This window comes from Anguilla rostrata, chromosome 10, assembly GCF_018555375.3.
Source record: "Anguilla rostrata isolate EN2019 chromosome 10, ASM1855537v3, whole genome shotgun sequence".
Lineage (NCBI taxonomy): Eukaryota > Metazoa > Chordata > Actinopteri > Anguilliformes > Anguillidae > Anguilla > Anguilla rostrata.
In genome coordinates this window covers 25,742,696-25,766,582 of record NC_057942.1, presented here as the reverse complement: position 1 = coordinate 25,766,582, position 23,887 = coordinate 25,742,696, and the positions used below count along the sequence as shown (strand labels likewise).

General features: G+C 40.6%; 1 protein-coding gene and 1 long non-coding RNA gene across 4 annotated transcripts in view; both read right to left on the bottom strand.

Moving 5' to 3' along the window:
- Nucleotides 1-23,887, bottom strand: part of LOC135233091 (acyl-CoA dehydrogenase family member 11-like) — an 87,539-nt gene that overhangs the window by 25,194 nt on the left and 38,458 nt on the right. For all 3 annotated transcript variants that reach the window (XM_064296274.1, XM_064296273.1, XM_064296275.1), the window contains exon 10: nt 17,088-17,228. In XM_064296274.1, coding sequence (XP_064152344.1) covers nt 17,088-17,228 — 141 coding nt within the window. The remainder of the gene's footprint in view (nt 1-17,087; nt 17,229-23,887) is intronic.
- LOC135233092 (uncharacterized) lies at nt 5,385-16,059 on the bottom strand. The gene is made up of 2 exons (XR_010323759.1): nt 15,762-16,059; nt 5,385-7,816 (listed from the first exon to the last, which is right to left on the bottom strand). It is a non-coding gene; the product is annotated as an uncharacterized LOC135233092 (long non-coding RNA).

The following is a 23,887-nucleotide window of genomic DNA, read 5'->3' as shown; positions in this document are numbered from 1 at the left end:
TAACCTATTCGATTAGAGTTAATCCAGTATAGCTACAGTATCTTTATGTAGCCAGCGTTACCTGTATGGGAACGCTCCATAATTACATTTCGAAAATTACATGAGGTGCACATCAGCTAGCTTAAATGCAAATACTTCTGAACGTAGGTTTAGTAAATGGTAAAATGGTAAATTAACTGCATTTATATAGCGCTTTTATCCAAAGCGCTTTACAATTGATGCCTCTCAATTTCTGCACTAATGCAACAAACCTTTAATTGATAATAAACATTTTTAGCTGCGACCGGCAGCTCTATAGCTGTGTCTGTTGGTCGGTCAGTCAGTCGGTCGGTTGGTCCACAAAAAGTGTCCCACCCTGTAGCGACCACAGTTTTCGCCCCAGGAGGCTGAAATTTGGCATGGACATTGGTCATGACTGAAGGTAGATCTGAGTAACTTTCAAGGCCAATTGACCAAGAGGGGGCATGGCGATGGGCGTGGCCTATCACAAAAAGGCGCATAACTCCCGAATGGATTCACAGATTTGCACAATATTTTGTGGAAAGCTTGGTCATGAGCCAAAGAACAGGTCACATGTTTGTGTGAGGGTTTGTGAGGGGTGTGGTGATGGGCGTGGCCTATCACAAAAAGGCACATAACTCCCGAATGGATTCACAGATTTGCACAAGATTTTGTGGAAAGGTTTGTCATGAGCCAAAGAAGAGGTCACATATTTGTGTGAGGGGGCGTGGCGATGGGCGTGGCCTATCACAAAAAGGCGCATTAACTCCTGAATGGATTCACAGATTTTGTGGAAAGGTTGGTCATGAACCAAAGAAGAGGTCACGTGTTTGTGTGTGCATGGATACATGCACACATGGATGCATGCGCGTGTGCGATCGCAGCTATTGCGGATTCACACTTGTTTACAGTTACAAAGGGTATGAAAAATCCACACATATTACCGATTCATTTCAGACACCTTTGTCATAGGGTTACTTCGCAGGAAACAAAAATTTCTGACATTGTTGGTATTATTCGTTGACATAAGAATGAGGGGCAGACACGGTAAATTGAGAAAAAAAAAAACACAAATTACCTTCTACAAAATGCAAGTCTGAAATCTCTTGGTCACTGAATTATGAAATATAGGCATTGAAATTTAACCCAGACAGCACACATGGCGGACGCAGGTACGCTTTCTGTCCGTGGGGATTTTTTTCACAAAGAAAACTTACAATAAAAAGTTATCCATGATTGAATTTGAATATCGAACAACAAGCGAGCCTATCTTGGCTGCCGTTTTGCAAACTGGGACCTGCAATCTCCACTCCACATTGACTGCAGTGAATATTGCCTGCCTCGTACCTTAACCAGGAGAATTCTTTTAGACACTCTTAGCTATGGTTACTTCTTTGCTGGTGGGTGAACAGGTGGACACCTCAGTCAACTTGAACCACAGGTTGAGGGGGTCGCATCTTCTGAATTCCTAAGATCTATGTTACTTTATTTTTTGCAAAAATGATTGCTCGTTTGATTTTATTAATCTTGAGGAAAAAACTGTGTGACCAAACTCCAGGCTCTCCTGCGAAGTTTGCTGCGCCCAGACCCAGCTGGTCAACAGCCCGCGGTTGCCTCAGCGGGCAGGTGTGCTGGGCTACAGATGCCCCACTTGGGGGAGTCGGAGGACATGGAGGTATACCTGGCTACGTTTGAGAGCAAGCAGCGCACAGCCTGCCGGCATTCTCGAGGGCCAGCTACGAGGACCTGAAGTGAGCGATCCTTGACCGGGTCGGGTGGACCCCTGAAGATCACCGGCGCTGTTTCAGGTCCCTCCATTATGAGGACACTGGTTGTCCCTTCGCCTTAGCACAGCAACTCCGGGACGCTGCAAACCGGTGGCTAAAGCAGCGGAGGTGGTCGAGCAGGTGAAACTCAAGCAATTCTTGTTAAGCCTGCTGACTGCTGCCGCTGACTTGGTGCACTGCCATCGTCCCATCTCGCTGGAAGCCCTTAAGGAGGATCATCTAAACACCTACCAGCCTCGCTTTCCATATACTGCCCCATCTGCTGCTCCTGCTCCGAGGGAATTCCGGTCTCTGAGGACAAGACCACCTGCCGGACCCTCGTCGATAGTGGACGCGGCGTTCGCCGCTACTCCTTCTGCCTCCTCAGATGTCTGGGCAGGAGTGCTGGCGACGTGCAATGCAATACCCTGAAGCAGTGCCGTTGAGCAGCATATTGGCTAAGAGTGTTGCACAAGCATTGTTTCAGATAATCTCTCGAGTTGGAATCCCAAAAGCGATTCTAACTGATCGTGGCACTTCCTTTATATCACGCACACTACGCAAACTATACAAATTATTAGGAATTAAATCGATCCAGACTTCTGTGTACCATCCGCAAACGGACGGACTGGCTGAGCGGTTTAATAATACTTTAAAACAATGATATGTAAGTTTGTACACGAGGATAGCAAAAATTGGGATAAGTGGTTGAACCCTCTATTATTTACAGTGCATGAGGTGCCCCAGGCCTCCACCAGATTTTCTCCCTTTGAGCTGCTTTTTTGTCGTCGACCACGCTGTATATTGGACCTGGTTAAAGAAAGCTGGGAGGAGGGTCCAAGCGCGAATAAAAATTAAATTCAATATGTTCTGGACCTGCGAGCAAAACTCCACACATCAGCGGCGCTCATATAATAGAGGCGCTCCACTGAGGACATTTTCACCGGGAGATAAGGTACTTGTATTGCATCCCTCATCTAGCCCAGAATTACTCGCATTACAGAAGTGGCAAGGGCCGTTTGTGGTTAAACAGCAAGTCGGAGATTGTGTGATCAGACAGGGGTGGTGCAACACAAATTTACCACTTAAATTTATTGAAAGCATGGAGAGAGGTGGTCCCTGTCTCTCTGGTTACTTCGGAAATTTAGAGAGATGAGTTGGGACCTGAGGTGACAAAAGCAGCCAATTCCACCCCAGTCCTTTTTGATAATCTCTCGCCGACCCAGAGGGCGGATGCAACGCTTTTCGGATGTGTTCCCTCCCCTGCCAGGGCACACAAATCTCATTCACCACCATACTGAAACCTTTCCTGGAGTAACAGCACATTCCAGACCCTATAGGCTGCCGGAGCACAATAAGAAAATTGTGCAGGCTGAATTAGAGGATATGCTAGAAATGGGAGTAATAGAAGAATCAACCAGTGCATGGTGCAGGCCCATTGTGTTAGTACATAAGCAGGATGGGTCTGTACGGTTCTGTGTTGAATATCACAAGGTGAATGAGGTCTCACGTTTTTACGCTTATCCCAATGCTAGTGTCGATGACCTCCTGGACCAGTTGGGCACTACTCGTTTTTTCATGACGCTGGACTTGACCAAGGGCTACAGGAATATTCCCTTGTCGCCGGGGTCCAAAGAGAAAACGGTCTTCTCCACTCAGTATGGCTCAAACCAATTTGTCACTCTTCCTTTCGGGCTGTTTGGGGCACCACGTTTCAACACCTCAGTCTGCATATGCTGCTGCCTACTTGGATGATGTGATCATTCACAGTGACAACTGGGAGCAGCATGGGGGCGGTGCTTGAGTCCCTCAGGCGTGCGGGGCTTACGGCCAACCTGAAGAAGTGTGCAGTTGGACGGAGAGAGGAACGGTATCTGGGATACCACTTGGGTGGAGGGCAGGTGCGTCCCCAGGTGAATAAGAAGGCAGCGACTGCGGCCTGCTCTCGGCCCAAGACAAACTAGAAATACCGCCTCGCAGTTGTATGCCTCCGCCTTTGACCACCAAAATCAAGTTCATCCTTGAGTCCAAGTGGACGTTTGTGCCAAATTTGAAGAAATATCAGGAGATCACGAGAATCGGGATTGGACGGACAGACGGACGGACAACCCAAAAACATAATGCCTCCGTCCACGGCTGTGCCGTCACGGAGGCATAAAAAAGAGGCGAGACAGTTCTTGGGGCTGGCAGGCTACTATAGGACATGTATTCCAGCTGACCAGTCCCCTGAAGGATCTGACCCGAAAGAGTGCCTCAGATCGGGTCCAGTGGACGAAGCGATGACAGCAGGCATTTGAGAGGGTAAAACAGGCTCTCCATGGGGAACCGCTCCTCTATACACCTAACTTTTCTCTCCCTGCTCGTCTGCAGATGGATGCATCCAGCAGAGGGCTGGGGGCCGTTTTGTCCCAGGAGGTGGAGGGGGTCGACCGTCCTGTGCTGTACATTGGCCGAAAACTGTCTCAGCAGGAGGTGAAGTACAGCACAGTGGAGAAGTGTCTCGCCATCAATTAGGTGGTCGGTGCTCTCCGTTATCATCATGGGGTGCTCTTTCACCCTCGGCTCGGACCACGCTCCCCGTCAGTGGCTCCACCGCATGAAAGATGCCAATGCACGCATCACCTGTTGGTATCTAGCATGTAGGACTGCCCCCTGAAAGTCGACGATTCAAATCATCTGTCAGAGACCCCTCAGTCAACTGAGATTCTTCGAGTCAAGCAGTATTTTTTTTTTTTTGGACAGTCAATGTGCATTACAATACCGGAATACATCATTATAGAATCTTACAAAAATGGACAGTGGTTATATTACAATATTGAATTATAAATTTAGTTTATATTCTTGCAACCTGCGCATGCTAGAAAAATTCCATGTGACAACATGCGCGGTAAACTGGAGGGAGAAGCCGAAACCCGAAGAACACTGCATAACTTGGGAAAGTAAGACCACTCCCGTTAAATCATTCATTTTATAGCCCTATTATTTATTTTGTTGTGTAGGAAAAGCCTGAATACAAACGTGTGCTTTTTCATCTTAAATAATTATAGGCTAATCCTAATTTGTGTTTATGCTGATTATTTATTTAGGCTCTTACACTTGTTTAGATTTATTAGTTATTTTTTAGGCTGTTTAAAGGAAAATAGCCTTCAGAAATAGAATATTCTTTTGAAGAGAGGTCAGTTATTATTTCAAAGCGGAGAATGCCCAGAATTTATTTAAACCATTTGCATTTATTTTAATCTAAAAGAAGCCTAATCTTAAATTGCTTAATTTGTTAATGTATTATTCTACACGTTTATTTAGATTTATATATTATTTTTTTGTATTTAAGAGAAAAGGGTCTCATTGAAGACGAGACGTCAGTTATTTCAAGGCTGACAATACCGTTTATTTAAACTGTTGTTTACAAATGCATTATTTTCAACTAAAATAATTCAATTGCTTCATCTGATAATTTATTTCTTTTACATGTTTGTTTAGATGTACAGGCCTATATTAGGCTTCTTATAGGCTAATTAATGAGAAATAAAGAAGGAGCCTAGGCCTCTATCCTGTTGAATATGATATGTCAGTTATTTCAAAGCGGACAATGCCGTGAATTTATTTAAACTGTTTCATTTGTTTGTTCATTTTTAATGTTTAAAGCAAAATAAAGAAGTTATAAGAGCTATGTTTAACCAGAAATATCTGTGTAGCCTACTGTCTCATTATTCCAACACATGATTCCGACAAATTGTCGGCAATTCAGCCATCTGGTGTCATATGCAGTTGTCTTCACGGATTTATTGATTTTAAATGCTCAAAAAAATGTTAATATGACTCTGTTGCACTTGACTATGTTAATCTGGTCTAAATCAGCACTGAAACGCATGCCAATGTACTATTTTGCCAGAAAGTCTTATAGACCTTTCTATATAAAACGGATCGTCGAATAGTCATATTGAACTGCCGAATCCGATTTATCCGATTAGGGCACAGCCCTACTAGCATTACAATCCTATAAGTTTAAAGTGATCCATAGGCTGGGGGTGCGGATGGTGGTGGCAGACTACCTCTCCCGGTTGGGGAGAGAGAGTCTGTTATCGGCCGGGTAGCTCCCCGGCCTAAGTCGGGTGGTAGGGGTATGTGATGTAAGGGTTTAAAGGAGTACCATGGTGGTTGAACGTGACACTTCCCAGTTGTCTTCAGGCAACAACAAAACAAATGTGCATAATTTTTTTATTCTTCAGTCATTTCAATGTACTTTAAAACGTATTTTTCTAAGCCTAAATTTCCCACGATAAAAATTCACCCGAACCGTCTGGGCGTGGTAATGAGAACTGTCAGTTAGCTATGATTGACAGACCGTGCCCCGTTACCATAGCTACCCCCATGATATGCGCTCTCTTTGGGAGACTGAATTTTCACAAGCTAGCTAGCTTAGTAGGGCTAGTATATCAAGTATTGGTAGATAGCTAAGGTAAGGACGTTGACTTATATCTAATGATAATTTTTGATATTTAGCTAGCCAAGTTAAGATAAAAGCACAACTATAACGTCCTCATAAAAGCAAACTAGCAAGCTAACGTTATCGATAACATTGCCTTATGAAAGCAAACCTCCTAGCTAGCTAATGTTAGCTAGCTAGCTAAATGAATATAACCAGAAATAATCTAAAGGCACTCTAATTTAAGTGAACCTAACGTTAGTCAAATATTTGCATTGTCTGAACAGCAGGACGGTGTGTCCTGTCAGATTTCTTTACGGGGCGTGGAAATGGGAGTGGTTACTGTATTAATGACGTAGCAAAATGACAACTTTCTCAACCGGTTGAAAATAAGACGATGAATTTAAAACGCATATTTCTCCAAGAATACAGAACGGACATATTTAATACTTTGCTCATTGTGTTTCTTCAATGCCTCTTGTGCAAATAGCACATAAAACCGAGAAAGTGTGAAAATCACCATGGTACTCCTTTAAAGTTAGTGTCCTGCCAATCACATCGATCCAGACACCAAACTGTAAGGATTTAAAATTAATGACAGGGACTAAGAGATCAAGTGATTAAGAAGATTAAGAAGTTTATTTAGATATGTTTTGCAATGAGGAAAACCAAGTTTATCTGACTCCATAAATATGTATTGTGGATGTTTGTGCGAATATAGGTATGCGTATACGTGTATTGACTGCGGTGTGCTGAAATAGTGGGTGGCAAGTCTTGTAGATAACAAGACTATCTACTGCTGCCAGGCATTCATCTAATTGTTCTCTGACACTAAGACCTTCTATCCTGGCAGGTAAAGGTGCTACTCATATGGGAATCTTGCAAATAATGTTACGCCATGAATAAGCGACTTTAACCTGTAAAATATGCTTGTCTGGGTACCGAAACTAACATCTCTCCCAGGAAGCACTCACTAAGGTTACTCCGTCTGGTTAGTGAAACTATCTAAATATCCCAGACTATGACCCAATTACTATTTATGTAAAATAATACTAGGATCCATCTGGACATTGAAACTAACATCTGTCTCGGAGCAGCTGCACTTCCGGTCAGTGAAATTATCACTATGCCCAGTGAGTAACCCAATTATGGTGTTACCCCGAAACCGTATATAAGGCCAATACATTGACTGGTCCTTGCAGAGATGCACACCCTGTTCAGCGTATATGCAAACCACGCATGTTAGATGCACTGAAAAGGAAAAACTGTTTATAATGATTATGACCATTGACATTAACCAAGGACAGGCAGTTAGAGGTAAATATTTCATTAACAAAACAAGACAAATAAAGACAGCTATTCTATAAGAAAAGACATACAAAGACAAATAAAAGGAACACAAAGAGACGAATGACGCATGCTGAAATTACAAAATACTCATATGAGAAGACTATGGTACCAGGAGAACTGACAAGCAGATTCACCTTCGACGGTGGTACCAGGAGAACTGTTAAGCAGATTCTCCTGAATGTTTCTTTGGACTTCCCTTAAATGCAATCCTGAGCAAGCCTTCCACATTACACACCTCCCCTTGTATGCCCAAATACAGTCTGGACAGGAACACCTTCCACACCACCAAGAGACCCCCACCCCCTACTACTTTCCTTAAGGGAGGATACTCCCTCCTCTTCTGTAGACACAGGGGAACCATTAAAAATCTAGTGACATTTATAAGATACGTCATACAACGGAACGTGACCATATGCTTTTATCTGTCTCTAAGATAATTTTCTATGGAGGCCCAAGGTGGTGGTCTTTCTATAATGCAAACACTTATGTAGGCAATACATACCTGGGATAAACCTCCCCATACCAACTTATAATAGGTCATTGTGCCTGTCCGCACATAAAGTATCCCCTGCATTACAAATGGTATTATTCTCAGTCCACCACACTTATCACACTATTCCCAGTAACTTACATGCACATACATATAACACTTTCAACAGTCCATAATGTGGGTAATGGTAAACCAGGTTCCTGTCTAGCCCAACGGTGCCTGTGGGTGCTTTAACGACATGAAAACAGGTAATCCTTTTTCTGGGTTCCTGCAAGTGTTGGTGGGGTAAAAAGGTCGTGAGATTGTCATACGGCAATCTCCAGATTGCGGGGCAATTGTCTTTTCAGCTGTGTTTGCAGCCTTCTGTTCTTTACGACCCCAATCCTGGAATTTTGGCTAGGGCAGCCAAAATTTTACCTTACAGTGAGGGGGTGGCGTGATTGTGGTGCCGGTTGAAGGCAGAGAAATGGGGGAGTGGTTTAGCCGGCACCGGCAGTCATAGCTACAGGCAGTTACTTGATCAGTGCTAACCTTTATATGTGCTGCCTGCAGTGAGACTGATGGACAGATGCACACGGCCACGGTCAAGGACACTGAGAGTAACAACAACAACAACGATGACGACAACAATGACAACAATGACAACAACAACAACGATGACAACGACAGTACTGTGACCCGTGCACTTAATAAATCGTGTGCATCGTACACCTTCGTGCCTGTGTGATTCATTGGGACTTGTTACAAAGCGTTAGGGAATGCTAGCTTTCTAAAACCAGCATAGAGTTAGAGAAGCTGACGGTTGGCTAGAACGGTTACAAGGAAAATAAAGATGGTAGTTCTGACTGCAACATATTATTTGCATTGAAATTCAAACTGAAAGTTGCACCCGGACAATTGTTTATTGTCGCAACAGTGCTCCCAATTTAAATTTGAGGTTGAACAGTTTAAATTTAGGTTGCATATGTAACGACGTTTAACTATACACAGGAACTTTGAGGCCTCTGGCTCCCTGACTATGGGACTGACTCTCTGCTGAGTCACGTTCATCATAAACTTTTTTTGGTCAATCAAGGCATAATGAAGTGCCTGTCCCCTTCCTCTTGTGACCCTGCAATAAACTTTCTGCTTGATCAATTAGGCATCAGCTTGGGGCAAGGAACAGTCCCTTTTGGAGGAATGGGAAGCCCGATTTAACAGGGTTAAACATTAAAGCAGTAATCAATTTCTATCCATGTTTTATTGACCATTCCAATACCACAGGCCAATCAAATGTTTGTGCGCCCAAAATAATACACCAATCAAATTACCGAGATCACACGTGGGGTTCCGTCGCATCAGTGACTTTTGAGCATACATTTTATCCAAAAAACCTAACAACTTTGCTCTGAGGTGAGGCGTTGTCATACTGACCAGACGCATCTCCTTAACCACTTAGCGCACACCCCCTAGTGGTCGGCACGCCGGCGTGTCTAGATTGTTCAACTCAGACATTCATTGCTCCTGCAACCAAAGTATGATTTGAAAACAGATACACTTTGTTTTAGTTTCATTAGTAGACATACACAACGACTATGCCGAATACAGAGTTTAGCAGCGCCACCATTGTCGCTCTGGTCATTCATTTAACAAGTACCTCCTCCCTGCAGTCTCATCTGCAACTACACCTCCCACCCATGACATAATGGACAATATAAAAATGTTCTTTCACCACTCGTATTCGTATTCCGTCATAGCAATAAGATACAGTAAGCCCAACAATAGCGCTAAGATATGGCAATACAGCACTGAAAACACTTTCTCACTGAATAAGGAAATAAGTTTTCAAAAATTACACCATGTCATTCTACAGTCAACATCTGGGACTAAATATATATGAATAAATATTGGTTTTACACGTAGAGATGTCCCTGCGTAATACCACACGTTGTTCACAGCGTTGTCCCCATTTTTTCCAGTCCGGCATGATCAGTGTTGCCAACTATTTTCTATGGAAAGTAGCTAAGGTCTCCTCTAAAAGTCGCTAGATGACGTCATACATTAATTTGCATATGTATGACATCACCACACAATCATTTGCATATTAAAAAAACGTATGTTAAGCCACACACAATGTTAGGCATAGCGCCTGCCCTTCAGTGACGTTGGCCGAGCTGCGTATATCTGTTAGATCTGTAGAACATCGACTTCCGTGTAATTACAGCGGCTGATTCTACATAGGTCAATCATTACTTTTATAAACGTGAGCAACGCTAGAGCACTAGGAAAGGCAGACGTGACATCATTCACAAATCAGCGAAAGGTGATTTTTGCTGTTGCTCGAAACGAGAATGGAGGTTGCCAAAGTTGCAAGAAGTTTCCAAATTTGTCGCTAGTCGCGAGATAAGATTTTTAGTCAAAGTCAATTTTTAGGGAAGGTCAAAAAGTCGCTAAATATAGTGACAAAGTCGCTAAATTGGAAACACTGGGCTTGATTACCAATTCATTTATTCAGTAGGTGACAACATAAGCTCTGTAACGATGTATGACATGTCTAATTTTTCTTTTGGAATAGCGTTTTATAGCTTAGCAGAAGGTTTTCACATCATCGCACTCACGCTGTGGTAGCAGTAAAAGAAAACTGAATCTGACTAAATGTTATCAATGATTTTAGTAATTTCTTGGAAAATATTATTATTATTGAGGACTTCTGAGCATAGATAAGCCATATGTCTGCTGATAGACTTAGCTGACAGTTTTCTGGAGTAAGACAGAAGCAGAGAGAAGTACAGCATTGATTTACTGTCTCTGTCTATCTACTGAACACAGATAACATTTAATCATCGTTATGTAAGTATTACTGCTCAAAATATTTCGGTTATATACATTACTTTTGAAACTGAGTTTTTTTATAATGAGGGCATTTCACTGTAATGTAAGTGTTCATTAGTAGCTTAGTAGTTTTTGTGTTTCATGCACCAGATATGACGTGAGAGTTGGAATATTGCCAAAACGTGGTGGACAGTTGAATATTGTTTTCATGTCGTCCCATCCCCATACAAGAAAACATTACATACTGTAGAGTACAGAAATACACTCAATAGTTAATCATTACACATTTAGGTACTGTACCGCATTGTGTGACAATACTTTTGCATTATTTTTAAATCTGATATCAATGTTTCATCATAAACTTTCATAAGGGGCTCTTTTGTATGCTTTATAATGGACAAATAGCATTTTATTCATTTTTGAAGAGATTTTGGATGTTTCCCGACCCATAGTTATTTTAGGCCACTGTACTGACTGAAAGCTTGAAATTCTCACCTGAAAATGATGCAACAGTGAGTTTCTTGAGTCAAAACAGTTGATTTGCAGTGAAATACTTGATAATATTGTGATTTACAGCAATGCATAATTTAGACATTATTATAGGATAGCGTAAAACTTGAAATACCTGATAAGGTTATTTTACTGCTGTTTGTTTGTTGTCTGTATGTTGCAAATTCCCTGACCTTGTTGTTTTACATTGTTAAAACTTTATTTTATGAGACTGATTAGATGAACTAACCACGTAGAATATCACTAATACATAACACAAATAAATCTTTGTTAAATGATAGTACTACTGACCTCTGTGTTTAGCCATCGCAGAATTATCATTTCCTCTTTTTATAATCGTATAATATTATTCCTCATATTATGCAAATCATTGTTTTCAATGAGCTTATTCACATATTCATTATCATGAGCAAAAAATGTATATCCTTTATTTCCAAACCATTGTCGTGTCTATGATTTTTCTCTAAGTCGGGCTCTACTCATGTACCAAATTCTGATTGGTTGTTGAACTCCATTGTTCTGAATAAACTTGACGAAATCTCACTAAACATATGTGACCAAAACGGTCACACTATTGAGCCTGCCTGCCGTGAGAGGTAAAGCTATTAGAGATAACAAAAGAAATAACAAGGCTGTCCCCCATCCCAATGGGAGGCTGAAACTGACATCCCAAATTGATGATTACAATATTATAGTGACCGGTCACAAACTAGACGGTCGATTACAAAGGCGATGAAACAGCTTCTCTTTCAAAGCCAATCTTCCCCCTTTCCACACAGTCCCAAAAATCAAAGTGACCCACCCACAGAACTAACAGCCACTTAGCCCCACAGCAACATTTCTCTCATAAATCCCCACACAACAACACAGTACCTTAACCACCAAACCTCCACCCTCTCCCTCAGTCCACAGTCCTAGCCACAGCGTGACAATATTTTATAATCAAAAAAATATCTGCAACAAGCCAAACGGCTGCGAATCCTTCTCTACAGGGATTTACATAAACAAATTACCCCCTGAGCCAAAACAAATGAACAGTCTTCCACTCTTTGAACATAGGCTAGGAAAAGTTGATGCATTATTTTCCATTAAGCTGAATGCCCTTTCAGGAGCACTTCTTAATAAGCAACTTCTCAGCTTACAACCAGTGAGTACATTACCTGAAGTACCCACCTGGAAAAATCGACCCTCTCTGTGATCTGCCAATCGTGAGCCTAGCCCTTGCTGGAAACCCCGTTAAATTTTACTGTCATCTGAGAGTCTCGTATACTTCAAGATCACTTCCACAGCTTTTGAAATGAGTTTACGGCTTCTTTCTAGCTGAAATACGCAAGATATTCTATTGTGTAACGAGCAATTTGCAGGAAGATAGTAAAAATAAAAAAAATTGTTTATAAAGTCTTTGTTCATCGGCGTATGCTTGCAAAAGCAAAATCATGGCAAGCAACTGTAAGAAGAAGACTTTGAAGGATGTACTGAAGGAATTGGTGAGTGACAGTACGGCAGTGATAGCGACTCTGGACTGGAGAGCATCAAGTCGGTAGAAGCAGCAGCACATGAAGACGGATATCCTCTAGGATATCCTCTTCAGAACTTTGTGAGTCTAAACTGTTTATACTAGCTGGTTACTAGGTATGTTACTATTAGCTGTGTTACTATGCTATGCAATTTAATTTGTATCAGTATTTCGATCATCTTCCAGGTTTTAGGCTCATAAAGTAGGCCTAATTTTAATATTGAGATTATGTTTGGTATGTTTATTCAGCTTCTGTATGTGCTACTCTTAAATATGTGCTTTATGTAGCTCATGTATTATGTTTGTGCAAATGTATGCCTGTGTATTTTACCCACTAGTCCATTTCTGCAAACAATGATTAGGTGCACTTTTACAAATGCCAGGTTTGGGGAATTATATCCACAAGACGGGAAACCAGTACAATGAGACATAACTACCAAGCATTTTGCACCTCTGCACCTTGAACTAATGCACTCGTTGTACGTCGCTCTGGATAAGAGCGTCTGCTAAATGCCTGTAATGTAATGTAATGTAATATCACACCAGGTTAACCTTTGTATCTGGCTGGGCGCTGACCCATTGGTTTCAAGGGCTGTGTCCCAATACGAAGGCAGCTGCTTTACTGCCTGCATCCTTACGCCGGGCACCCACCGCACGCGTCGCGTAAGCGTCGCGTAAGCAGCACGGCGAAGCAGCACGACGCGGCGCGTAGGGTGTCTCCACTGGTTCCGTTTGTGTCGCGCAAAGGCTTGCGTAAAAGCTATATATTCCTAGTAGCTCTCGCAGTCTACAGTGGGATTACATCGTGTATTTCATGTTTGTTCAGGACTGTTGATTATGGGTTAAGTGAATACTTTGGTGAGAGACCTTTTTCAGTTTGTTAATTTGGTAATATTTCGTTAACTCGTAAATACGTGAGGAAGTAAACACTTTCAAGAATTACCATAAACTTAAATCGCAACGTAGCCTGCATAACAATCAATCTCAAACTGTATTAATTTATTTGCTTGGTTAACAAGCGTGCCAATTTCATTAAGAATATGTAATGATCATAATAATAATAAATAATCCGTAATCAACCATTGGGAATTCCCGTGTTGTCTTGTCATTCACGTCAAAACATTTATAGGATCATATTTAGTAAAATCAGCTAATCATGAAAAAGACAGTAACAGTTTAATCTTGAAGAGATATGAACACCACAACGCCATGAACACCGGAAGCTTTGAAGTACAAGTGCGATAGGCTACGTCTTTCTGTGGTGTATTTTCAAATTTACCCCACCCCCTCCGCAAAATAAGACAGCGAAACTAAGTTTGCCTTTTCCCCAGGTTCCAGTTATTTATTTATTTATTTTTACAAAACGAAAAGGCTTGTATTTTTTTAGCTGCTTATAAAATATCTGGGAGGTAACTAGGGACACACCCCCAGTAATATAAGGATGAAATATAAATCAGAGCATGTATACCTAGCATTTTAGAGCATATTTCTGTGTATAAACAGGCCATCGTGACGCGCGACAAGCCGAAAAAATAGAACTGAAGCGAAAAACTACGCTTCAGTTCGCTTGTGTCGCGCGAGCTTCGCAGCCGGTACGCGACGCGTTCGCATCTGGTGGAGACGACGTGGCCCGCTGCCGTTGTAATAACAGTACTTCAACTACGCTTCAGTTACGCGCTTTTTAGAAATGAGCTCCCTTTGAAGGCAGCATCCTAACAGTAAAGGAACCTCAAAAGGCAATGAAATTAGAACGCACTTTGAAGGCAGAATGGCATCACAGAGTGTTCTCATACCCACACTAGATCAGTATTTCTACTGTTACAGTTGACGGCTTTTACTTTCCAACTGACAGACCCAACGCAAATAAATAGATTCTCTCGTATCCGGAATTGTCCTGATTTTCTATTTAAAGGAAAACAAAATTAGTTTTACATGCAGCTGACTACATAACCAGCTACTAGTTCAGCCACTTTTTTTGGTTTTAACCATATTATCATGATTTCAGTATGTTCACTGTATGTAAGCAAAGTTAATGCTAGCTTCGTTGTTCTTTTGGAAAGTAACGTGATTACTAGCATGTTAGCTGGCTAGTTCAGGGAAAACTGACGGGGCTTAAAAACATTAAATGTATTATTCCAGTGCACAAAACAATTAAAATGTACTTTTAGGTGTGACTATAACAAATTATCGAATTTATTTCCACCACATCGTTGGTTTAAGCCACCATTAATTTAACAGAAGTCTAAGGAAATCACAATGACCAATGGGATCTTTCCAGCTGAAGGATGCATCAAATGTTGCCTTAAAATTTAACCAAAATAAGGCACCTTAGAAGAATGCATTTTTGATGACTTTGGTTTGGGACATGACTATGAAGGACAAGTGTGAAAAATAGTGAAGATACACTTGAGGCCAAAAGTTTACATACACTTAGGCTAAATATATTGAAACTCAGTTTTTCACAACTCTGCACATTTCATGTTACCAAACAATTATATTGGCAAGTCAATTAGGGAATCTACTTTGTTCACATCAGAGGTAATTTCAAAACAATCAATTAGAGAAAAGTGTATTTCAGCTTTAATTCACTATATCAGAATTCCAGTGGGTCAAAAGTTTACATAAACCAAGTTGCCTGGCTCTTTAAAAAGTCTGGAAGATTCCAGAAATTGATGTAATTACTTTTTAGAAGCTGCTAACTGGCCAATTGTGAAAGTATTGGAGTGGCCATCACAAAGCCCTGACCTGAATCCCATAGAAGATTTGTGGACTGAACTGAAAAAGCGTGTCCGAGCAAGGAGTCCCACAAACCTGACTGAGTTACACCAGTTCTGTCAGGAGGAATGGGCAAAAAGTCTGGCAAAGTATTGTGAGAAGCTTGTGGAAGGCTACCCCAAGCGTTTGATTCAAGTTAAACAATTAAAAGACAATGTCACCAAATACTAACAAAGTGTATTGTGGCAGACGGCAGGGAGAGGTGAGGGGAGTGGTAATTGAGGGCAGATATGTTGCAGCCCGCTGGCTCCACCCCCGAGCCTTATATGGACTTCCTGCCCCAACGGGGCAAGCCTGGGCTTCATTAAGCCATTAAGTGCAGGGGGATAAAAGGGGAAGCGGGTTGCACAAACAGTGCAAAGTACCGTGAGGGAAACGCGTGTTGTGGAGAGAGAGAGAAAGCGAAAATATCTGTGCGATTACCTGTTGTGACCCGGACTGTTTGACAAACCCCGCTGTGTACCGAACTGTTTTGGCTGAGGACCTGGTTTTTGGATTACCCCTGGAATACGGAAAAAGGACAACGAGAACGGATTGTGGACTTTGGATTGGTTGCTGAATTTCCCCCTTTCCCTCCTTGTGTAAAATTTCCCAAATAAATCCCCCAATTGCACTCCAGTTGTGTTTCGTGTGCGTCTTTAGTTATCGAATTGGTGACGTGGAAACCCCACACCCGTGAGCCTGCCACAGTATGTAAACTTTTGACCCACTGAAAATCTGATATAGTACGTAAAAGCTGAAATAAATCTGTCTCTTAGCTATTATTTTGAAATGACATCTTATGGAAATAAAGCAGATACCCTAATCGACTTAACACAGGGAATGTATGGTAAAATGAAGTGTGTGGAGTTGAGAAAAATTGAGGTTCAATGTCTTTAGCCTAGGTGTATGTAAACATTTGGCCACAACTGTAGTAAACTGCCTTCAAATGCAGCATCCCAAGGCAGCTGAATTCATACTGGGACACAGTCAAGATCTGAAGTCAGCACCCCACAACCAAAGACACCAGCTTGTTCCCCATGACATTGACTTTCTAGCAATACAAAACATGATTACTTTGTATTATGGAGAACCTAAAGTTCACATAATGCTGATTCAGCAGGATGTTTTGCAACTGAGCACTGTCTCTTTATCACACCTGTTGACTACCTGCCAGCACAGTTAAGTGTCTGTTTTCCTTTAGGGGGTCTGATAGGAGGCAGGTCTGTGTGAACTGCCCAAAAGAATTAACAAACTGGCTCATTTCTTCAAGAAAGCAGAGATTTCCATGGTAAACGATGTAAAAATTTTTCTCAATAACATTTTTTAGATAGCTTTGTCAGACACATCACCATCAAATGAAGACTTGTTTCTTGAACATATACAGGAATTTGAAAAACAAAGTCTGAGCACAATATAACAGCAGAAAATTGCAAATGTAGATCAAACTCTGAGTTGGTGTACCTGTTTCCCGGTGTAGAGCTTGGCCACAGGTGTGAGAAGACGGAGTAGGTGGCAATCCAGCTCAGATGTCAATCCGCACTCTTCTCTGCCTAGGAGTTGACACACCTCCATCAGAAGCAGGAAGGCCCCACGGGTTTCCACCTGAACAGAGAGGCAGAATAAGAGACTCCAGAGGGCTCTGCTGCAAAACAGTTCCCAGAAGATTCAGCTATGTGTGAGTCTCAGCTGAGCTCATGGAAAATAGGTATTTTAATCATACTTACAGCACTAAAACTAATATGAGAAGATAAATAAAAGTCTATTATTTTTGTGTGCTCTATCAACATTACCTATCTGCAAGTGCGTAATTTTTTTCCTGATGTACTGACTTAACCCAGGTGGTCTGTTTGCTAAATTTAAGTTACCAGGAGAGAAAAAATGGCTCATCTGAAGGGGAAAATGTATGGCAAGATGACCTAAAAGTAAATTATAACCATCAGGGAATGACTGGATGACTGGCAATAAATAACTGTTATTCAATGCTAATTACAGCCAATGTCAAATCAGAAATTAACATTAAGGGCTCTTTTTACCCAGACGATTCACACCTGCTAAGTCAGCCCAGGTCTTTCGTACTAGTTGTCACCCAGCTTGCAGCCAGTTGCTAATTTTGGGGCTTTTTCAATCAAGGCGAGCATGATCATAGCCTATTCAAAGGCCAATAAACTGTTTTGGTGAATAATATGCTGATTGACTTTGATAAAATCCCCAAGCAGAAAAATACACATAATTTTGGAATTTATTGTCCATTGTCTTTTTTCTCTTTAATGTTAATTCATATATTTATATTTCTGTTTTTAATTGTTTATGACTATTCCTTTATTGCACTGTGATCTCAGTGGTACTGCATTCCATTCTTTTTCTTAATCCATCTGTAATGAGAAGAATGTGACTATATTAAAAAATAGTTACATTATGTGACTATAGTTAAAATTTGATCTATATGCAAACAACATGCATTAACTGCATTATTTATTCCCTCCCAAGCTAATGCTCAATATCAAAGAGACTGATAAAAAATTGTGACTCCACTGCACCTCAGAGGTTCCATTTGGAAATATAAAATTGGAGACAAAATAATAACCAAGGCAAAACTTGTCTTCAACGTATGCAAGCAACAACTACCCTCCAACCCCCAAAGGAATACACTTTTTCCCCCACTTTTTTGCCACTGTTGTGAACTAATGATGGACTTGTGTGTCATAGTTTTTTGTTTCCTTTGAGCTACAGTTGACCAACCAAGTCATTTTATTGCTGTGAACGAATCACAGGCATTGCTATAATCTTCTCTGGTTTTATTTTGTTAAATAAAACTTCAAGATGCCGCTGTCATTATTTCCTAGTTGTAGCATCGCCAATGGGCGCGCTAGCCCATGGATTGCGGCATCTTTAGATCACAGGACATTTAGAAATCTGCATTTTACCATAATTCACCTGCTTTCTGATAAAAAGCAATTGCTTTGCCATAATATGCCAGCTCACAAAAATAACACAATAAATATGTCTTTCAAGGTTTTATTATGACACTTGTAACCGAATCAGGATGAAATTGTGGGATGAAATCAGCTACAAATAATATTTTGGCATTCTGATCAAAACAATTTTTTTTAAAGATGTTCAGCAAGCTAGCTAGAGCATGCCATCTTTTTTTCAACTTTTCATTCAAATGAAGCAATTCCTCTTTGAATCACACAATGCTGCCAACAGCTGTGTAAATGTTATAATCAATATACACCACAAATGTCAGACAAGGAAAGACGACTGACTCAGAGAAACAGGAGTAATTGTTGTGGTTCAAGGCTGGGTCATTATCGGTTGTAATCTTTAAAAATCTTTTTTTCCTGCATTTTGACTATTTTTCTGTTTAAAAAACACTGAATCCTACGTTAACGTGACTAGTGAACATTAGTTCGATAATACTTTCCCAACAATTTTTTCATGTATTCAGAATGGAATGTGATTGGTATTAACTCTGAACGTAAGCTAAATAAATATCTCTATCGATCTCTTACTTGTTTACACTTAAGTTATTGTTATTCCATAAATTATCAGTTTTGCAAAACAATAAAACAAGAAACAAAATGGATGACTAGGACTAGTGTATCCAATTACAAAAGCACACGTATAACTTCATAAACGGAAAACAATTTGCTACAATTTATCTTTCTCTCCGATTTATCTTTATGAGATACTAATAATGCAGAATCATCTGCATATAGAAAAAGGTCACATGAGCAGGCAGATTTCATATCATTAATATATAGCCAAAAAAAAAAAAAAACAATGGGCCTAGGACACTTCCCTGAGGGACCCCACATTCCAGGGGTTTGGGTTTAGACAGGGTCCCATCCACATCCACCATTTGCTTCCTGCCTCCCAGATATGAGCTAATCCATTTTATGGCTTAGTTGTTAAATCCCAATGCTCTTAGCTTGATTAGTAGAATGGCATGATCAACAGTATCGAATGCCTTTTGGAGGTCTAACATGACCATACCACAGTACTTTCCCCCATCTACCTCTTTCCTGATGTAGTCGGTAAGATAGAGTAGGCAAGTGTCAGTGGAGTGAGATTTCCTGAAGCCAGATTGAAATGTATAGTATAAATCATGAGAAGAAATGTATGCATCTATCTGCTCAAAAATGATCTTTTCCATTACCTTTAATAGTATGCATAGGATGTATATAGGCCGATAATTTCCTTGGTCTAGCTTACTTCCCTTTTTATAGAGAGGAATAACTCTTGCCAGTTTAAGTTCACTGGGAAACTTCCCTAGTTCAATGGAAAGGTTTACTATGTGCGTTACACAAGGGGTGATGGGTTCCACAGCATCCCTAAGAAATCTGACAGGAATGTTATCCAAGCCAGTTGCTTTGGATGGGTTAAGTTCTTTGAGTTTCTTTAACACTGCTTCCTCAGACACTTTTGCCAAAGAGAAAGCATCGGCCTGGACCCCTTGTTTAGAGTAAAAAGTCTGAACTTGGATCTCTCCATAGGTTCCTGACTGACCTGGCAACTTGTTAACCAAGGTATTTGCAATGGTTGTAAAGTAACTATTTAGACTATCAGCTACCCTAGCCTTGTCTGATGTAACCTTGCCTCCAATATCCTGGCTGAGATTGTGAGTTGTGGTCTTGAGCCTGTCACTATAGAGCAGTGGTGTCAAATTCGTTGCCATGGAGGGCCGTGTGTATGCAGGTTTTCATTCCAGCCCCAGATCTTGATTATATAATTAGTTAAATTATTTGCTGAATTAGGGATGCAGGTTTGTGCACAATGGTGACCCGACGTCTATGGTGACCCGCATTGTCTAAATAAAATTTTTCTTATATTCTGTGCTTCAATGCAGTTAAACGCATATGGCTGAATGAGTAATTGGACTCAATTAAGGCAGCATTAATTGGTTGGAATGAAAACCTGCATACACACGGCCCTCCATGGCAACGAGTTTGACACCACTGCTATAGAGGGTATGCACATGGCGTCACAGTAAGTGGAAGTCACTGCGGTTACACCCACTGAGTGGCAGAACGACTACTGAGTGGCAGCATTAGCGTTCAGCTTGAATGCTGCGAAAACACAAAAAAACACATCTAAAATGGGAAAGAGCTGTTGTGCGATTGTACAAATAGATTCAACAAGAAATCGGAGCTTTCACAGACTGCCGAAAGCTAAAGAAAAGAGAAGCAAATGGATCGCTGCAATTCGCAGAAACAACTGGAATCCAGGCACCGAAACGTGGATTTTCTGTCGTCATTTTGTGTCAGGTATGTTGGATTTTTGGGTAAAATCATACTTTAAGTTATGTACTGTATTGACTACTCATCAATTAAATATTTAGCATCTTTCATTTATATTCTGTGTAACTGTGAAGTTTGTCAGCATTTATTAAAAAACATCCATGATAATGAGCCTCGTATTCTACAAACAAATGGGGGGTGGTTAGATAGTGTTAGCTAGCCAAGCATATAAATTAAGGTATGATTTTACCCAAAAATCCAACATGTCTGACACAAAATAACAACGGCAAATCCACGTTTCGGTGCCTGGATTCCAGTTGTTTCTGCGAATTGCAACGATCCATTTGCTTCTCTTTTCTTCAGCTTTCGGCAGTCTGTAAAAAGATAGCTCCAATTTCTTGTTGAATGTCCATGGACCACTGGTTCTTTGGTAAGTTGTAAGGATCACTGTCGAGTCCAGCTGCCTTTAATTTAAGCAGATAATTGTTTGTTTTACTCCCGGTTTTGCAGTTTCCTCTACTAAAGGCAGCCATGTTGCAGCATGTTTTGCCACTCAGTCCGATTGAGGGGGCGTATTCCGGTGGGAAAGTGACGTCAGTGCATACCCTCTATAGCCTAGTCGTTTCAGAGACTTCCATAGCTTACGTGGGTTGTTCCTGTTCTCTACCATTTTTTAATTGAAGTATTCCTTTTTAGCCTTCTCTATCTTTCTGTTAATCTTGTTTCTAAGTTGCTTAGACTCTGAGAAAAAATGTTCTTCCCTGGTTTTCCTGTATTCTAAAAAAAGAGTATTTCTTGCCTTGATTGCCTTTAAAATGTCATTGTTCATCCATGGTTCAGTTCTAATCTTAATTCTGACCATCTTTACTGGGGCAAGCTTGTCAACAACCTCTAAAAACAATGTTTTAAAAAATTGCCATGCTTTGTCCACCTCCCTACATTTCAATACCATAGACCAATCCACTTTATATAAACAATGAATAAGGATGTCAGCACTGTAGTAGAGACCTCATTTTAATGGAATTATGACAGTTGAATACAGTTTTCTGAACTTTCCTGGTACAAAAAATAATGGAGTGATCACTTAGTCCATAGCTTATGACCCCACTATTTGATATCCTTGATTTGTCTGACACTAGAATGAGGTCAATGGTGGTTTGGGTGGAAGCACAAACTCTGGTGTTCCTTAATAAACTGATGTAAATCAAAAAGATTACAGAAATTTTAAAGCAATTTAAGATCATTAATGTTGCTAATTTTAATGGCTCTGCAATAAATCTCTGCCCCTTTAAGTAGGCATGGTTATTTTCATCCATTTGTATCCTGTGAGCTAATATTTATCAGTATGAACCTTGGACTTCATATTTGTTAGATAAATTTGATAATTTGTGGGAACTGCTGGAAAATTTAGAAAATATTTTCTAGTTGTTACATAAATTGCTGATTCAATGTGCAAATATGCCAGCTCTTGTGTATAGAAATGACATTCTGTACATCAAAAGAAAATTCTATCATTTGTCTTTTTATTTACTTATTTATTGCTTTCCCCCCTTTTTTCTCCAAATTTGGAATGATGAATAATATATCAGTCTCATTACTGAATCCTCTACTATTGATTTGGGAGAGAGCAGACAAGCATGTACTACACTCCTTAAAGAACACGATGAACCATTTCTTATCTATACTGAGAGCCACATATTTAAAACAGGTAAAACGACACATGTCCAGGGCATACACTCCTTGACCAGAAGTGTGCAAAATATGAGGTTGATATGCAGAACTAAAGATCTATGAAGCAAAATATAAACAGTGTACCCTTTAGTGGCTCCAAATCAAAATATTTCACTATAATTTAAGAGTTTTGACTATCTTTTGCTACTTATTTTTGCATCATTTTCTAGGTGGAATTACTTTTCATCAGTATAGGGGTTTTAAGATACAGGGTCCAAAAACCAATCCAAAATCTCTCAAAAAATGAATAAAATGCTGGTTTAAGATGAAACATTGATATCACACTGACAATAATGCAATACCTAAATATATAATCATTCTTTCTTGTACATTTCTCTCTGTACTCTACAGTATGCAATATTTTCCTGCATGGGGATCGGATGGCACTTTACAAATGTTACTATTTATGATCACTCCAAGGGGAATTTTATGTTCATCTAGCACCCCCCAGTGGGGAACTGGGACTTTTTTTTTTTTTCCCCCACAGCGCGCAGGAACTGGCGCCATGGGCTATGCGTGGCAAATTGTGGTCACTCACTCACGGACAGCCTTTGAGGGAGGTCTGGTGGGACGCATGCGCAGGTGGTGCTTGCTTTAGTAGGACGCATGCACAAGTGGTACGGCACGACATTTTTAAGCATAGCTTTATCGCCTAATGTTACTTTAGCTAACCCCAACATGTTCGCGTTTCACCTACTTTAACTAACCTAGATAGCGAGTATGGATCGCCTACTTTAGTTAACCTAGTTAGCGCGTACGGATGCTATCCTGCATGCATGAGCAGGAGCTAAGGACACACAGCTACCACCACCGACACAGATGTATCAACACACGGAGGACAACAAATAACGTTACAGAGGTGAGGACGTGCCATATCTAGCTAGCTATATAATACAGAGGGCAAAATGGAGCTTTAGAATGTTGCCAGCAGTGTATGCGCGTGAGCTTGACAACACATTTCTCATAGAAAAGGTAGTTTGTAGCCTTTTATTAGTTAATTACAGTGGTGGTAAAAGTGACAAGAGGTAAGTGGTATTGTGCCGTTAGCCTTTATTGATCGCCGCACAAGGTTCGTGTAAAGTAGCTAGCACAATCTGACAGCACTAACCCATAAAAATGTACTGTGGATGGTACTTGCTCAATCGAATGGTAAATTTGAAAAACATTCGATTACAGTCAGCGACACCAAAATTTTCTGCCACACCCTCAATAAACGGCAAAACTCCGAGTAGAAGATTGAATTAAATCTTTTAACGTTATACATTTCCTGAAACGTTAACGATTCCGCTT